At 40.0% G+C, this 18145-nt stretch overlaps 1 protein-coding gene across 4 annotated transcripts in view; it reads right to left on the reverse strand.

Annotated features, from left to right (window-relative positions):
* phldb1b (pleckstrin homology-like domain, family B, member 1b) overlaps positions 1–18145 on the reverse strand; it is a 103901-nt gene that overhangs the window by 46720 nt on the left and 39036 nt on the right. For 3 of the 4 annotated variants that reach the window (XM_044031980.1, XM_044031978.1, XM_044031979.1), the window contains one exon: positions 5701–5826. In XM_044031980.1, coding sequence (XP_043887915.1) covers positions 5701–5826 — 126 coding nt within the window. Of the gene's footprint in view, positions 1–1066; positions 1307–5700; positions 5827–18145 lie in introns of those variants that run through there. The other variant, XM_044031981.1, reaches the window with a different exon arrangement.

Consider the following 18145-nt stretch of genomic DNA (forward strand, 5'->3'; position numbering starts at 1 on the left):
GTAGACAATGGCTTGATGGACAGCCAAAACCCTGCTACTGCCAATATATGTGATAGATGTACTACTGATAAGGTAGTTATGAGCTCAGTGGAAAAGTGTGGAAATTAACTTTTATTTTCCACCTGCAATCATCAATAAAACACTGATTAATGTTTTATTAGATATCATAATGCACCGTGTAATTTATATGATATCACCCATACCTTATGTGGAATAGAGCGAATGATGACAGACACAGAACAGAACAGAAAAGTCATTTTGTGAAAAAGAGACGTCCCTATAGCAACATGGCTCTAAAAGACAGAAGCTTCACAAATAATGCATTAGCTGTGCTTGTTCAGCAGAGATGGGAGCAGCTTCCTGTCTCCTCCTTTATGATGACTCTGCCTTCATGACAGCGTGACCACAATCACATTCAAGACATTTCCATGGTCTTTATGCAGCACCATTGTCTACAGGCTGTCACTGTCAGACACGTCATCTGTTGAGCTATGCATTAATGTCAGTGTCACATCGTTTCTCACCAACAACGACAGCAGCTAGATTATAGTATGCATGCATGAGGGGTCAAAAACGAAAGGGGGGGTGGTGACAAAAATAAATGCATCCGTTCGCTGAGGGAAAGCCCGTGCAATGATGTCATTGGATACAGACCATCTCCTCGAGTACATCACGCCAAACGTCATTTAAAAAACTGGCATTTTATTGTCAGCTTGACTTTACTGGTGGAACTGTGAGTGTGACACGAAGCTACTTTCATAGATGTTATTACACGCAAGGAGCTCTACAATTCGGCATCAATGTCATTATTAACAAGCGCGTTTAGAGTACACATTCGCGATGGTTTTGGTGCTACTGTCTGCATTTTCCTCTCCTGCGGACACGATGTGATACTGTGACCCCAGCGAACTAAATATATATGTTGTTCTGTTGATGGCACGAAACGCTTCACGCGGTGTGGACCTTCCAGGAAAGACGAGCGAACGTGGACTGTGATGTGGCGAGTGGCCGGTGCCTCTCACTGCTCTCGCCCAAAGCTCAGACATGAAGCGGTAGGGTTACTCACATGAAGGAATACAAACTGCGACCCGGTCAGTGTCAGTGCGGTTCACTTGCTGTGTTTGACGTACACATTGAGGCCCCACATCCTCCGGACACCGGCAGCAGCAGAGCAGCGGTGACGGAGCCGTTACGCGCCGGGCTCCGTACACACACACACACACCGTGACACCGAGGGAGATTCACCGCCGAGGCTGATATTTCAGCCGGGCGTTTGGATGCTAGGTACTGCCGCTGCTTTCAGCAGATGGTGTCATGTTACACACAACATAACAGCGCTTTTCCGGTCGTGCCCTTCAAAATTAAGCTCCAGTGTTGTGAATGAAGATGCTAAAAATACTTCTGCGAACGTGCCGTCATTCATTGTCAACGAGCAGACAGGAAGATGAACGGTATATTATAATGTCCCTCTCAGTATGAATGTTCTGTGAATTACACAACAATACCACCAACGTTCCAAGTATTATGAAAGCTACCAGAGCCAAAGGAGTACGTTAAAATGTGAGACAAGACGGCTCAGAATATATTTAAGTATCAATAGGCCGTTTACGTCAAATTATTCAATGTTTTATTTTGAAAGCAAAATCGCCTTACTTCCGTTGTTCAAGCTAACTTGACGTAGCTCTTCCTATTCGTACAACTAATGAGAGTTTTACGGCTTTTTAAAGAGTCAAAGCAGTGGAGTTGTCACTGTTAATGTCTCTCAAACGAAGGTGAAACATTAATAAAACCCATGAAACTGCCAATAATTTCACCATACAGACATCTGAATGGCATTATAAATGTGTTTTTATCAACAATTAAGGCTGTCATCAGACTATTATTACAGATTGTTGTCATCCAGTGTCACTTGCAGATATTTTCATTAGGTTTAAATTATGTCAGTCTACAAGGATACTACATGTAATATTATAAATGCAAAAAAAACAGTAAATGTCTTTCAATTTGTTTGCAAGAATCATATCATATCATAGTATTCAGATCCATCACTTGTGTTTGTAATTTTATTTTAAAGTAAATGAAAAGAAGAAGAGAAGAAAATAAGTACATTACTTGGGGAAAATCCTAAAACCAAATACTTTGTCATATCAGTCAAATCATAACAGGATCATAACCAAATGTGCAAGTGTCAAAAGTAAAAGGATTCATAAGGATGTAAATGACTGTTATACTGTACTATTATACTGTATGTTATAGCAGGATTAATATGTATATGTAAGCAGAATTATAGGTTTTACTTTTGTATGTAGTTCAGCTTATAAATATACATCATAATGGGAATACTTGAGACATTGTTCATGACAAACTGAAGTAAACTAATGATACCTTTATTTAAAAAAGAAATGATCTAAAAAGGTACTAACATCTTGTAATGAAAATAATTTCAGTTTGTCCAATATTGTCTCTCTACATTACAATTTAGATTCAGTGCTGAATGAATTGATTAAATGTATGTTCCGTTTAAGAGTTAGTTAATAGTTAATTAGTTTTGTTAATAGTTAGTTTTGTTCAGCTTTCACAGTTCTTTTCACTTTATGGTTGCATTTGTTTGGACCTGGGAACATGGCATCAGCTGAGAGGGACATGGAATGGTGAAGGGTGGGGCTGGGAACTGAACATGTTTCCAAAGTTCAAGAGCAACATTTAAACTGTGAATTTCACATTATATTTTGAATTCATTTTCATTCTTTTTTTAGCTCGTTGTTTATTTACATATAAAGAAATGTGTTGTACACATGCCTTTTCCACATGTAAATGTAAATTCTGCTGTTCTTCGGTTGTTTACTATGAGTATAAATAAACTCAAACTCATAATGCTATTCAAGAATAATAATGATATTCCCAAAACACTGATAATCAACTGCATCACAAACACTCAGCTCTGTCAGTAGCTCTACAGACTGTCAAGCAGCCAGTGACAGACCCAGCAGCCAAAGCCCAGAGAGGAGGAGACCTTTTTGTTGAAAAGCCAGCCTACAACACAGAAGGCAGGTGGGTGGCTGCAAGAGGGGACCGAAGGGGAAACCCAGGGGCGGAGGGTGCAGAGCTGGCAGACAGTAGAATGAAACTGGAGGTTTATAAATAGGCTCTGAAAAAGATACTGTAACCTCAAACGTTGGCCACTTTAAGAAAGCAGCTCAGGCCCACAAAGCCGTCTGCTGGCCGGGCAGAGAGGCACAGGAGACGTCTGAAAGACAGCTGGCTGGAGACAGCCGGTCAGTGGGACGTCACTGACCCGGCAAAGCTCGTGAAACACTGAACAACACGCAGGTGAACGTGACTGGTGTCACAGATGAGAGGAGCGTACGAGCACAGGAGGAGAACAGATCCAGAAACATGATCAGCAAAGACGCATAATACCTGATACACCGGTTTCAGGTCCAGTTAATACAAACATTCCACCAACTTTGACTGGACACACTTTCTTTGGTACAACTAGGGATGAGCACAACAATATCTGTATTGGTCTAAAGTCTGATACCATCCCAAACCCTAAATGTCTCATAAGTTCTTCACTAAGCAAAGACTGTAAAGATATGCACCACCAATGTCACATGACCAATGTCTGTTTCATTGTCTCATTGCTTTATTCTTTTCTGTAAAGTGTCCTTGGGTGCTTTGAAAGGCGCTTATAAATAAAATGTATTATTATATTATTATGACCTTTTTGAGAGTTAACTGTCCTCCAATTCTGGATCTAAATGAGAAAAATAACAGCACAGCCTTTTATTATCTTTGGGGATTTTTCTGGTCTTAATAAAATGCCTGATATCAGCTCCCAATAAACAGCCAAATCTGTATGGAGCATATTAAGTCAAAGGTCGTGCAAATATTTCATAATAAAAGTCTTGTTAAAAAATGAATGAATGAGAGAAACCAATTTCATTTTAGGCAGAAAATCGCAATATAAAAAAAGAAGGTCAGCTGAGTTTAGTTTGCTTTAAACACAGATAACAAGTGTCATTTCCAAGTCTCAGATATGACAGATATGACCTCTTAATCATGGGAGTGGTATAAGCACTTTTCATCTGAATGCAGCTCAGGAATGCATAATTGAGGAAAATGGTACGTTCCTAAACAACGGAAGGCTTTCATTAGTGCGTCAGGAAGTCCACGGCAGCCAGGACGCCTGTGAGCTAAACTTGTCCCCTGGTGGCAGGCGGCGTCAACAGCGAGGGGAGGGAAGTGACACGGTGCTCTGGCAAATCCACGGTAGTAGAGCAGGCCGAGTACAGACACACTCTCACACACACACAGACACACACAGACACACACAGGCGAGTGCAGCTGAAAACTTTGCCTGGAGACGTAGAGGAATGAGATGCTCATAAAAACATGCATGGTGTGAACTCCAGCACCACGTCCCAGCTGAGCGCGCTTCAGCTTTCAGGGTTCAATGGGTACTGCATTTTAAAAGGAACAGCAACATCAGCCCTGTAACAGAGCCGTAATAACATCACTAACATAAGTAATGCAAATATGCTCAAATAAGGCAATTTTCTGGCTTAAAATAATTCTAATTGTGTTCATTTCCCCCTTCTTTCATCAGAGGAGGAGATAGTTATGGTACACTGGTGTGAAATTTCTCCCTTTACTGAAACGCAATTATGAAAATAAAGAAACATAGGATACATGTACACTGAAGGTGCAAGAAGCAGCTACTGGAGGTTAGCTACAGTAACTACGTAGAAAGAGTGCATTATGTTCTGTGTAATGTTTATGCTAAACTCATACTCGCCTTTGTTTACATGTGCAAAATGATGCATTCTGATCGGAAATTACAATTCCATCGCTCACATGGACGCAAAATGATCCGATTGTGGTTGGCTTGCAGCCTTCAGCGTGATGATAGAAGAAGCTTCTGCTTCTGTGGTAAACAAACGATCTTTCTGTGACTGCAGTGTCTGCTCATTAGCAGTAACAAAACGCCACATGTGCATATGTCACGCCCTCTGGTTCAGAATAAAATCTGTTTTTGAAAACTTTTTGAATCAGACTTGACAAATCAAAGTGAATGAGAAGCATTTCATGTGACTCGGTCATAAATGGTTTGTTTAAAACTTTTCTACTTTACACGACAATGCACAGGTGTACATGCACAGTCGTGAGGAGTAACATGTGTGTTGCCCAAGGTCACGTCGCCATGTAGACTAACAGAGCTGGGAGTGGAACCCACAATCTCCCTCACTCTACCACTGTGCCACCGTTGCCGTAAATGAAAGAAAACAGAAGACTATTAAAGCCATACAGTGGTCATTCTATAAATCAACCTATTAAATATACTGGTGGAGTTTTAGTAGCTGCTGTTACACTTCCTGAACCCCGGCCCAGCTATTTAAAAAAGGGAAAAATGTCAAGGGTTTACTGCTGTGCAAACAGCAACCTGTAAAAATGAACAACCCTGCGACACACCAGCAACAATCTGGCCCTTCCGTTCAACATAAAGCTCAGCTTTCAATGGACCCGCACAAGGAGAAACACCTTTTCTAGGCTTTCTCATTCATGTGACAAAAGCTCAGTGACTTTTCATTCACACTGGGCTCGTTTCTTTTTTAAAAAAGAGGAATTCCCTGGCACAGTGTTTCAGGTGCAGCTGTGAAAATACAGTGAAGCAGACAAATGAGAGGGTGAGACGTGTACCTGCACAGAGTCTGTAGTCCCCTGTGGAGACACTTCCTCCCTGGGGCATCATGCTCTTCATCCTGAACGCCTCCTCGGGGTGGTTGAAGCGGAAGAAGTTTGACTGGCCAAAACACAGCATGCAGCCTGGAAAACAGCAATAACATCAGTTCTTTTCATCTGTTCCACACATTAAAAAACCCCACTGACACTCCCCACACACATGAACACATGAACTAGATAACTAAATGTGTTCAGTTTAAATCATTCAGCTTTATGTGACAATCCGTGCGCAGAATGTAAAGTTTCCATTTTTCTAATCGAGCTTAACTGAAGGACAACAAACACATGACAGTTAAAAGCTGAGACTGTAAAACTACTCGCATCAGCATCTTTCTTTCTTTCAGCTCTTTGTTGTTGTTGTTGTTGTTGTTGTTGTTGCATTATTAAATGCTTAAATGCAACATGAACCAAACCTGGGTCTAACAATAAAGCTCCAGCTGACCAGACCTTCTCTGTTCAGACCATTACTGTATATGTGTGATATAACCTGTCAGAGGACACATCACTTTCTCAATCACTTCTAAACACTCACTATCTTGGGACTTGATTTTTATTGATTTTACTGTTGATGGTTTCATTATTTTAATGTTGCTTTTATATTTTCAGATGCACATCTTTTTTATTTATGTTAAATGTATTCAAACCTTGCAACTCCTTCCCATAATTATTCATTATTATCATTATCATTATCATCGTTATTATTATTCTTGTTGTAGTTATTATTAGGGCTGCACCTAACAATGAATTTCACGTTAGATTAATCTGTTGATTATGCTCTCGATTAAATGAGTACTTGTTTGGTTCGTAAAATGTCAGGAAATGTTGAAAATGTTGATCAGAGATGAAAATCGGAAACCTTGGTTAAATCCATACTTTTTCCGTTTCAAAAATGCACTTGTTTTTCCTAATGTGTTTGTAAATTTAATCTGGATTCTTTTATTAGTTTTGTTTGTCCAGTGTTTCCAGTGTATTTGCTGCTGCCTATTCTTCATCTCAATGGGATTTTCCTGGTTAAATAAAAGTTAAATAAAATCAAAAAAACATTGAAAAAAACATCAAAATATGTGAGGATTAATTTAGTAATCTTGAATCGTAATTGCTGCAGCCCTAATCATTGTTTTTATTATGAACATTATTATTGGATTCAGAATCTTCAATCCACATTGAATCTCTTAACTCATGAAAGGTAATTGAGCACCTGCTCTCTCCATCATTGTCAGCTAGGAAGTAAATAACCACAAATACCTAACTGTATTATTCATGAATGACGAATGAACCAGTCACATAAAAAGTTATTGTTATTGCAGGTTGTACAGAGACATGGAGGAAGACGCAGCGGACAGCAAATAGAAAGGATCGTCTTCAAGTATCACACCAGTTTGGACTTCCTGTATTTAAGTTCGTCTTTTAATGACTAAAATGCCCCAACAGTGAATGAGCCAGTCTTTCTCTCCCTAAATCAAACTCATCAGTTTATACAATCAACTGTGTGATGTGCCCTTGCCCCAACATCCTGTTATTATGGAGATAAGATGCTCTCGCTGCTCTTTGGGACACTTTCAAGTCCAAACAAAAGGGATGATAGAGTGAATCTTGATTTACAAGAAACACTCAGTGATACATTTAAGATAAACAGTTTGTCAGATAAAATCCATTCATCCTGTTTGTCAGTTTAGGTTTGAAGATGTCGAGCTGAGCTGAGCTGAGCCTGAGGGCTGGAGACAAACCGAGTTCAGAGAAATGTTTTTGAATTGTTTGGTGAGTATTCTCGATTTGGGTTTGAGCAGAGAAATACAACCTCCGTGCGGCTGCAAGTATTTTCAGAATCGATTCATCGCTCAGTTATTTAATCACATGTCAGAAAATGTTGATCAGTGGTTTCCAAACCTGGAAATGATGAAGTTCTCAAATGTCTCGTTTTATCCATGAACTGAAATCATTCGGTTTTAATGATTTCTTTGTTATATGGAGCAAAGAAACCAGAAAATATTCACAATTAAATGTAATAATACATCGTTGCCTCCTCGAACACACACCTCAGTTAACACTTAAGTAATAACATAGTTGAACTAATGCATTTATCACATAGCCATTACCAGGTAGAGAATTATTACCTCTGTTTTCACAAACTAAATTCCACTTGTCCTTTGTTCCATGAAGCCTTCATGTGATATTTAGCTTCAAAATGTCTCTTTTTCTTGCACCAAATTTCACCTGGTGAAATTTTTGTGAATTTCATTCAAAAACTTGCACCGAAGAACACGTTAGAACCAGCACTAACAACATGACTCGTGGTTCATGTTGGTCTTGGGAATTCTCGGAACTCTCAAGAAAAACCTCAGCAACGATGTTTTCACGAGTGTTTACGAGCGTTTCAGTGTCTTCGAGCTCATTGTTTTGGCTTTGCAGCTCCAAAAAACATCCATGGATCATTTGCTGGTTGACTTTGTCAAACCCCGAAGCAGCAGACACAATATTACAGCAGCTGTGAGTCATGAGTCGTGATCCTCACGCTGGAACAGACGCTCGCTCACTGTGGTTATACAGTACTGCATCAATCCCATCCACTTTCCATACTGATTAGAGGTGTCAAAACAAATGATGCACACTGGTACAGGCCCTTCATGTGCCCTACAGCTGATAACAGATAAGCAATCACATGAGTATTGCTTTCCTAATTTAGCACCATTGTTGCTGCTGAGATTACGGGGGAAAGGTTTTCCAGCCTGAGTGGAGAAAAGACCGTTGACTATTGAAGCCTGAAGGTGGAAACTACCATGTGACATAGGAGGCCGACATGCCAGACGCTCCCTTTATCCTGCAAAACTTCCTCATTACAAGTGGTTTTATTTGCAAGAGTCCAACTGGTTGCTACTGCAGTTCCAAAAGACTGGGTCGGGACCCACAGGATGGGTCACAGGAGAATTGTTTTGGGTCCTCAAACAAATTTGCAGGATTTATCTAGCAAACATCTCTAGGAAACGATTTGTCCACCAATTCAAAATAATCTGAAGTGTTACAGATATGGCTGGAAATGAGTCGCTGTATTCTTCAGTGCCCATATAGTGTAGAACGTTCAGGAAACCACTCATCCTCTCCAGGCATCACAATCCTACCAAAAACCAGCCAGAGAGAGTGTGCGTTTTGAATTTGTCATCATCATTTTTTAGTGGTGTGTTTCTTATACAGGGAATATTTAAAGTTGTAGTATGACCACTGCAAAAATAAGCTGTTTAATTGTTAAATACTAACATTTAAAGGGTGGAGAATCTCTGCTGTGAGCCCCTCGTCCAAGACGAGCATGGACAAACACACGTGCTTCACAGATGAAGGTAACGATCACTGAAACTCTCGGCTTGGCTCGACTCCTGTGAGCTGAGCGGATACTAAAATGTGACGGCCACTGATTGGTCAGCGAGCGATGTCACTGGAAGAGTCACAAGTGTGACGTTCGACACAAGCATCAAACCGAGCTGTAGATCGGTTAAAAACACTTAACAATCCTGAAAACATGTGTTGATCTCCAACACTTAGCAAAGGACATTTACACAACATCTGCAACATAGACAGTTGTTCCCTCCCTCTCTCTCTTTAAACTGCTCTGATTGGTCAGATTATGATGAGCCAGATTGCCCCAAGGCTCTAACCAGAGTCTAGAGGAGGTGAAAAGGTCTCATTTTCTCTCAGATCATTGATTTACATGATGCTGAAAGGTTATTATGGTATGTTAATGAACGATTTAATCAGCCAAACATACGCAGCATGACTCCAGTGACTCTCCAAGCTTAATATAAAAGGTCACAGTTACACATTGTGTATTGTTTGTGTCAACTCTCCAGAAAAAAGGGGCCTTCATCGTCACTCTGAAGATTTCCAGAATGATTTGCTGTGCTGTGCACACAAGATCACGAGCTTGTAAAGAATCGCTGACAAGTACAATGTTGGTGCTAAATACCACTTATAAAGACACTTAAAATTGGTCAGATGACTGCCAGACGCCGCTTGTGCTGTCCAAACGGAGACATTTGCTTGTTTGCGTTAGTGTTTCTTCAGATAAAGTGGTGCAGAGGCCTGTTTTTAAAGTTTCCATGAGCATTTCCTTCAGCGGTTACAACACAGTCCTCGACATAATTTTGGTCGGTATTTTCCGCAGTTAAAAGTGTTTCTGTCCGTCGTTGGAAGTTTCACCAGGAGGAAAATGAGCGCACCATCAGTTTGGTCATGATAGGAAAAAGAAAAACAACAGAAGGCAGACGTGGGGATGTTAATACTGTGGTGTGCAGAGCCACGTCGGCTCAGCCACGGTGTCTTCATGCTGTCTGCTTCAGCTGTTATCTGACTCCTTCACCTAGCTCCTGTTTCCTCTGGATTCCTCCTCCTCCTCCTCCTCCACCTCCTCCTCCACCCATCACCTCTCTGACTCACAACACGCACAACTCGTTCAAACACGATTCCTCTGGTGAAGATAAATTCCGGCAGTGCCAAAGAAAAAGTTGGGTCAAAGAACTCAGCTTGAAGCAGCATGTATGTACTGTTCACGGTTCTGGTGAATCTATTATTGACACACTATGACTTATTTTACCCGGTTCTGTGAAAAAGATGATGGGCAAATATGAAACAACACTGATGACTCGGTCACAAACGCACGTCTAACGCTGCTTTTCTTATGACACAATGGTATAATCTCATCTAACGCTGCTTTTCTTATGACACAATGGTATAATCTCAGTTAGGGAAACTAAGGCTGTTAATTTACATGAATAATTCAAGTTAATTTCATAGTTGGCAGCAATGACTGAAGGGACTACAAAGGTTTTATCAAAACTGAAAACAATAATACTGACGATTAAGAAGTTAATCTGCGATTAATCCTAATTTACAGTGCTAGCTGTTGGGGTTCTGGAGGCTAATTGTTACTAATCCAGCCGCTCCTGACTGTGTCACAGAATCTGCTGGATACATGATCAGCCAACCAAGCACAGACATGGATGAGGCGACAGTGGCCGAGCCCGAACACCAACACAACAGCGGTTCATCGTGGAGACGGAGGGGGAATAAATTAAATAGAGAATCAATACAAGTGACAGAGATGAGATTCAGCTAAGTGGTCGAGCTACATGAAACTGAGCTAAATTAAGCCTGGTTTCACACATCACTCTCATCATCATGTCACTTCACAAGTGTCTTTTCGTGTTTTCTTGCATCGCCATATCTCATGCAGACCCTGTAGTGTGAACTCACACACACACACACACACACACACGGAGAAGACTACAGATCACAAGACAGCTCATGAGCGGCACACAACATTAAACAACACGCACAACAATGGAGTGACGTGTACTTGGCGTTAGCATGTAGCTCAAAGTACAGCAACTTTGTGGAGACTGACGAGAAAGGCAAAGTGTGAATGCTTTGTATCTACTGGTTTTTCCACTGACTGAGTTTGTCTTCTGTTGTTGATGCTGTGGAAAGTACATGTGTCATGTAGAGAGTGGAAGTGAAGTATCTGTGAGTACATCGCATTAAACACATGCATGATTTCCCAGTGTGGTGACATTCTGATGTGTATGTGTATATATATATATATATATATATATATATATATATATATATACATATATACATATATATATATATATATATATATATATATATATATATATATACATATACATATATATATATATATATATATATATATATATATACACAGAGGGTGCTACTGATGGATGAGAGAAGACATTTCTTTTCCTCTCCACTGTTCTTTCAGCACATATCGCTGCTGGCAGCTGATTCACTCGCTCACTCGCATGCACACAGTCCTTATGGTGTTGTTCCATTACACTTGGCTCCACTCTTCTGGGATGTTTTGCTTTTCCATTACCTGGGACCTGGTGCTTTGTTTTGGTACCTGCTCTGGTTCCAAGCGAGCTGAGCCGATACTAAAATGTTATGTCTGTAATGTTTTCACTCAAAGAGCCATGAGCACGACATCCGACACAAGAGTCAAACAAAAACATGCGTTCATCTCCAGCGTTTAGCGAGAACATGTCTTTTAACAGAGGAGTCTGGTGTGTTAAGTGACAGCACTGCTGAAAGCCGGAGATCGTGAGCCGAATCACAGCCTGTTCAGCTGTATTTCAGTTCAGTGTCTGTGTCAGAGTAGTACTGAACGAGTCTGTGAACAAATATTTCTATTGAACTGATTCTAATGATTCAGTTACACTGAAAACAACTGCTTTACAAGTCACTAGTTTGGCAGTTCCGTGCAGCCGTGCTACGAGTTGAGTAGAGCAGGCGTGTCCAAAGTCCGGCCCGTGGGCAATTTACAGTGAGACGTTGTACAGCTTCGGTTTTAGAATGTCTTATTTATGGCCAGGACTTGGACTAATAATCATGCTGGTACATCACCAATTATGTTATTTGACTTCTCATATGGAAAGAAAGGGAATTTTTCTTTTCATTTGTTCACTCCTTAGATTTGGTTCCATTTCCATTTAAAAATGATAATTGTGATAATGAAAATGTAACTTTTACAAAACAGCGCATCTGTATGTAAATGTTACTGTTAAAAAAAGGACCATGAAATCTTCACATTATCAAATATGGCCCTCGTTAAAAGTTAAAAGTTTGGAAAGAGAGCTCACACATACCATCTATTAATACACAATCAATGGCGATGTTGTACCAACACATACTGTGTTACTCCACTGTCCTGTGATAGAAAATAAGGAGATATAAGAAAGTAAGAGCTACAGCTCAGACAACTACATTTAAAAAAAGGTTAAATCATTCTGGTTAAATATGTGTTATATTATCAACATCCATTCAAAACCAGTCATCTTAAAATGAGGAATTCTTCTGATTGTTACTTTATCAGGAAGGACAGTAACAATAACCCTTCAGTCTATATAGTGTACATTTAACCTTCATATAATCACAGCTGCGGGATATTGAAGGTCAATATTAAGACTGTTTTCCTGCTACAGTATATACTTTATGGTAAATACAGTGAAAAGCATCTTTCCAATACTCTACATCACCTAAAACCAAGATGGAAGAAAAGGTTAAAGCACACGGCCGATAATTTCCCTGTGGTAATTCACTCATTCAAAACCCATTAGTGTTGACTTGACCACCAGAATATTTGTAGACTTTTAATCACTCTTTTAACTGAACGTCCCAGTCCGTCTCAAGAGCTTTTCACTTCAGGAGCATGCTGAATACAGAGAACATGAACTACACAGGAATCAGAAATCAATAAGACAACGCTGTGAATGTGTCACTTAGGTTAATCCACATGAAGGATTTCAAACATGGAGGTCATGGAATAACCAATTTGAAGTTACTGTTGGAAGCAGCCGTGTGAAAACCTTTATTTAGTCTGTGGACTACGTGGCAGGAAATGAGCAGTTTTACAAAATGACCCAAATGCAAGTTTCCGGTTGGAGAAGGATGTTCAACAACGAGATAGCGACGCGTCAGTACCTCGTGCAAAAAGAGACCCAATTATTTAACTCACTTCAAGATCATCCAGTGGGACAGTCTGACTCTAGCGAGCACTACATCTAAACAACAAGGATTCTATCAGCCCACAGTGGCTCTGCCTGTGGTTCACTGTCGTGCAGCCTGATTTACTACTGTGTCGAGTCAGTCGATAACATTAGCTCTTTACAGTGTGTCAAGTGGGAAACAATAAGTAGTCCCCTCTGTCTCCATAACTAAACCAATAACTTTACATTTTAAACATTTTCAGCCAGTGCATATAACTTAACATTGATGACAACATTTTAAACTCTTGCTCATGTCTAAAACATTAGACACTAAAGGCTAAACACACTAAGAAATGAGTATTCTGGAGCATAATAATGAATTAGGTACTCATCAGAGTAAAAATACCGGACAGTAGCGGTCCACTTCAAGCACACCAAACAATATATTTGGCGTTGTTCATACTGTTCTGGTTCTATTTGACATTTCCACTGACGTCTGTTCAGTACAAATAAAACCCAAAGCAAAGCCAGACAGTGTCAGGCTAAACACACCACATCTTCCTAATTAATTCATCCACTTGCAGAGAAACGCTGCCTGTGATGAAGACCATTACTGGGCGGTCTCTCGATACCGATTAGCACTCATCAAGTCAACCATTACGACGTCGCGCGGCTACTTATCATGATGGATCCTCCAGCAGTGAGGAGCCACACAGCAGGGAGGCAACAAAAGATCCTGTGAGACACAGAGTTTTAATCCAGGTCCCTGGGATGGTTGGGGATATGGAGATGCTCCAAACAGGTCATTTATCATACTCAGCGAGGGGGAGGAGGAGGTGGTGGGAATGGTTAGGATCACAAATCATGCAGCGATCCATGACAGCACACCCGCACAGTGTCGACACAGACAAACGGCATTGCTTCGTTTCGCAATTACGGGAATGAAGGGTAATTAAATGGGAGCACTTGTGTAACGCCAATAAACGGCATAACCGGCGTCTGAGGGGAGGTCCACTGGGACCTTCTCTGCCTCAACGTTTTACGATCACTAAATAAAGAAAAATTCGGAGGTCATCAATATCTTATCTCAACTGTCCGATTACGTAACGGCATCTGTTTCTGGTCTTCAGCGCCAGGCTCCGCTCAAACATTGGGGCTTCTCTCACCTTATCTGGAGCTGGGAGCCGATCAGCTGCACACATGCCATTCTTATATTAAACAGACGGATGGGTGGAGCTGTTAACCATGCATCAACCACACCCCCTAACCACTAAGACTTTTATTTAGACTTTTAGGTGAAAGATGTTTGGGATGAGTCTGTTTTCTGGCACCTCGACACGCTGCTCAACATATTTATGACTTTGTTTTTCTCTAACTAACATTCTCTTGGTCGTAGCTTCTCCAGAAAGTTAGCAATGTCTCGGTGATCACGTTCAAGGCTTTGTCACCAAAACACTAAAATACATTCTTTAAAAAAGAAAATGCTTTCAGGTCACTGGAAGGTTTTTCAGTATCCTTTCAAAAGTCTTTCTGTCTTTTGTTACCCATGAGGTCTCGTCTTCCAAGGTAGCATTTCCCTGAGTGATCATAGAGGTTAATCAGCTGCAGTGACAGGAAAGTTGAACCCTGGGGTGATGGAGGTCAAACTCTCTGGGGATCAACTTTCTCCACGGCAGGGAGGGTGGTCCCTCTGACATTTTTTCAAAACTTCAATCTCATGTACCAGTAATCTTTCAGCATCATTACATATTACATTTTGGGGCAAACAACGGAAATGTGAGCTTTGTGACTGAGATATAATATTTTCAAAGTGTATAATAGGTGTTGGATGTGTGAAACGGAAAAAACATGTTTTTCATGTTTTTTGGAAACTTCCAAGAAGTACAGGTCAAAATCTTGTGGCGACAAGAGAGTAGTGAATGTGTGAAATTGAGAGCACGGTTGCAAACTGTTGGGGAGCAACTGCAAATAACAAATAACTGTGTGGTATTAAAGTGAAATGGTACATGAAATGGCCCATTACAGCCCCAGATCTACATCCATACATCTATGTCTAAGTCTATGTCTTTAATAGAGATGAGCCAATACAATACTTGGAACCAGAATTTGTGTATACAACTCATGGCATGTTGTGGCTTATTTATTTCTTATCTAGGGCGGCAGAATATTTGTAAGACATTTAGGGAACTATGTTTTTAAAGTTGCTCGATATATATATATATATATATATGTATATATATATGTACATATATATGTATATATGTACATATATACATACTGTATATAGGTTGTAAATGTTATACATTGACTGTATCAGACTGGTTTTGGGATCACTCCCACTTCCGTGTTTAATGGTTGGCGCTGTAAAGTCTCTGTGGTGGTCCTGGTCCGGTCCACAGCAAACATGCTGAAGCCGATCCGGTCCAAACAAATTCTTTTTGGTTTCATCTGTGACCAGAGGATGTGCTGCCAGCAGTCATCAGGCTGCTTTCATGTGTAATCCTGCTGTTTAGCACAGTTATGCGAGTGGTGGCTTTCATCTTCTCTGCAGTTGACAAGATTGACTTTGTGCAATGTCCTTCACACTGTTGGGTCGGTCTCTAAAATGCCAGACTGTCTTTGTACCAAATTAAAAGCTCTCTCCCGTCTGTTTTTCAATACTGACTCAGTAACGACCTGTGTGCGGCTTCTTTTTCCCGTGGTTTGCCGCTGCGCCGCAATCTGGTTACTAACTTGTTCAGGCACTTCCTAACCATATGGAGCCATGTTGACACACAACAGCCCACAGGTACTTTGGAACCTTCTTCCTGCAAGTTGTCCTCATTTGAAAGTCACTGATTTGCGCTGATAGTGCACATAATTGTTTCTTAGCTCTAAAGTACATATAAAAGCCTCATTTATTTTAATTTGAAATCAGTTATACACATTAGTATGTTCAAGTGTTACACCATGACATTATTACTGCAGGGATTGTTCATCAAAGTACAGAACTAGTATAACTGGGTTAGTTTCTCCTTTCATGTACCAGTCACCACCAACAGTCCAGAAGCTTTGATTTGAACTATCAGCTCCACATTTCTGCTAACCCTTTTATAGTCAGTTATTTAAAACACACTAGTATCTCTCCCTCCTCCTCCTCCCTTTTCCCCTTCTTCATCAAAACCCACTGACCCTGACCCAGGATAAGAACATCAGGATTCTTCCAAGAACCAGCGGTTGACAAACATCTCAGGACTAATTCTGTGAAAGGCTGACCTCAGCAAAATGAACGGCTGCAGACGCAGAGATCATTTTAATCGACGGCCGTGTTTCCTCCTCTCTTTCCAACAGGAAAATATGACACATTGCCATTTACATAATTGCAACGCATGAAGTCATATGGGAAAGGTCGGTGCGAGGGATTGGAGTCATAGCAAAGACAATGAGTGCAGTGTGTGTGTGTGATTTGTGAAATCCCCCCAGTTAATCAGTAATATTGGTTTCCTGATCAGTGTGAGAATGATTTCTTCCCCAACACTGCAGTAGCTATTCTGCTAATTACAGAGAGTGCATTCTTTTGAGCCCAGCACTGTAGTCCAGAATCACTCTGCTTAAAACTAACCAGAACAATGTATTAAAAGAGCTATATTAAAATAAGTTATGTTTTTTAATCAATTTTATTACCGGTATCGACTTTTCTTACATCGTGGGGGAGAAAGGACACACGTTGTGCTGTGAAGATCATCATTGCCCTCCGACAAGGACACTATAACCCCATTGACTAAATAACTGCAGATACCTAAGTGGATTACAGACAACATTCTGTAAAGCAAACACCTGGAGCAGATGAAGTAAAGCTTCTTTAAAGCTAAAGAGTTCTTGACAGTCAGCATAATGTGAAGGACACAGGTTGTTTTCCTTTAAACAGAAGATTTCATCACTTAAGGGTGTGCTAATAATAAAAACATGTAAAATACTTTTAAGTACATTTATTTCATGTAAGATGGCTAATATGGACTCTTAAATGTGATTTGTTTTCATTGTTGTTTCTTTTGCTTGATGAATTACTCAATTAGTCAATTGATTATCAATGTGTTGGGGTCAAGTATGTGTCGATTCAATGAAGCGACTAATGGTTTCAGTACTTACGAAGAATTTTAATTAATGCACCATAAGAAAAGGCGAACATAGAACACACGGATGCAAGAGCTCATAGGTATTATAGCAGATAAACCTGCACCACAGTTACAAAGACACGTCACATTTTCTGTGAGAGGTCTGTGTCATCAACAGTGAATATGATGAAATGTTTTATAAGAAGAAAAACAGCTTCAAGAACCAACGGGAAGAAAAATCTACTGTCTCTTCATTGACTCATATGTCAGCCAATCAGGCTGACATATGAGTCAATGAAGTGTGTATATCTATATGTATATATATGTTGTATTTCTCTCCATACATATATATAGTACCCTGATATATATGTATATATATATACATATATATATATATATATATATATATATATATATAATATATATATATGGAGAGAGAGAGAGAGTGAGGGAGAGAGAGAGAGAGAAACAATATATATACACATATATATAAATATACATATAAATGTATGTAGAAATACAAGATATAATGTGTACTATATGTTAGAGTATAGTGGTCTTTATTAGGAAAAATAAAAGATCATAATAAAGGAACAAAGTAACTTAATACCAGAGCTGTCAAGAATAATAATGTTAAAACCTTGTGTGAGTATTTATTTGGGACCATTCAGGCCAATCAGCATTAATGCCACATCATGCCTCAAGGGTTCTGTGGCATTTAAAAGATTGGCAGCCCTGGACCTGATCTGAAATGTGCTTGTGGACAAAAACTATTCCATCATCTGTGGTGCGACCACATTAAATCTTTCCAGT

This window comes from Solea senegalensis, linkage group LG8 (assembly GCF_019176455.1).
Source record: "Solea senegalensis isolate Sse05_10M linkage group LG8, IFAPA_SoseM_1, whole genome shotgun sequence".
NCBI lineage: Eukaryota > Metazoa > Chordata > Actinopteri > Pleuronectiformes > Soleidae > Solea > Solea senegalensis.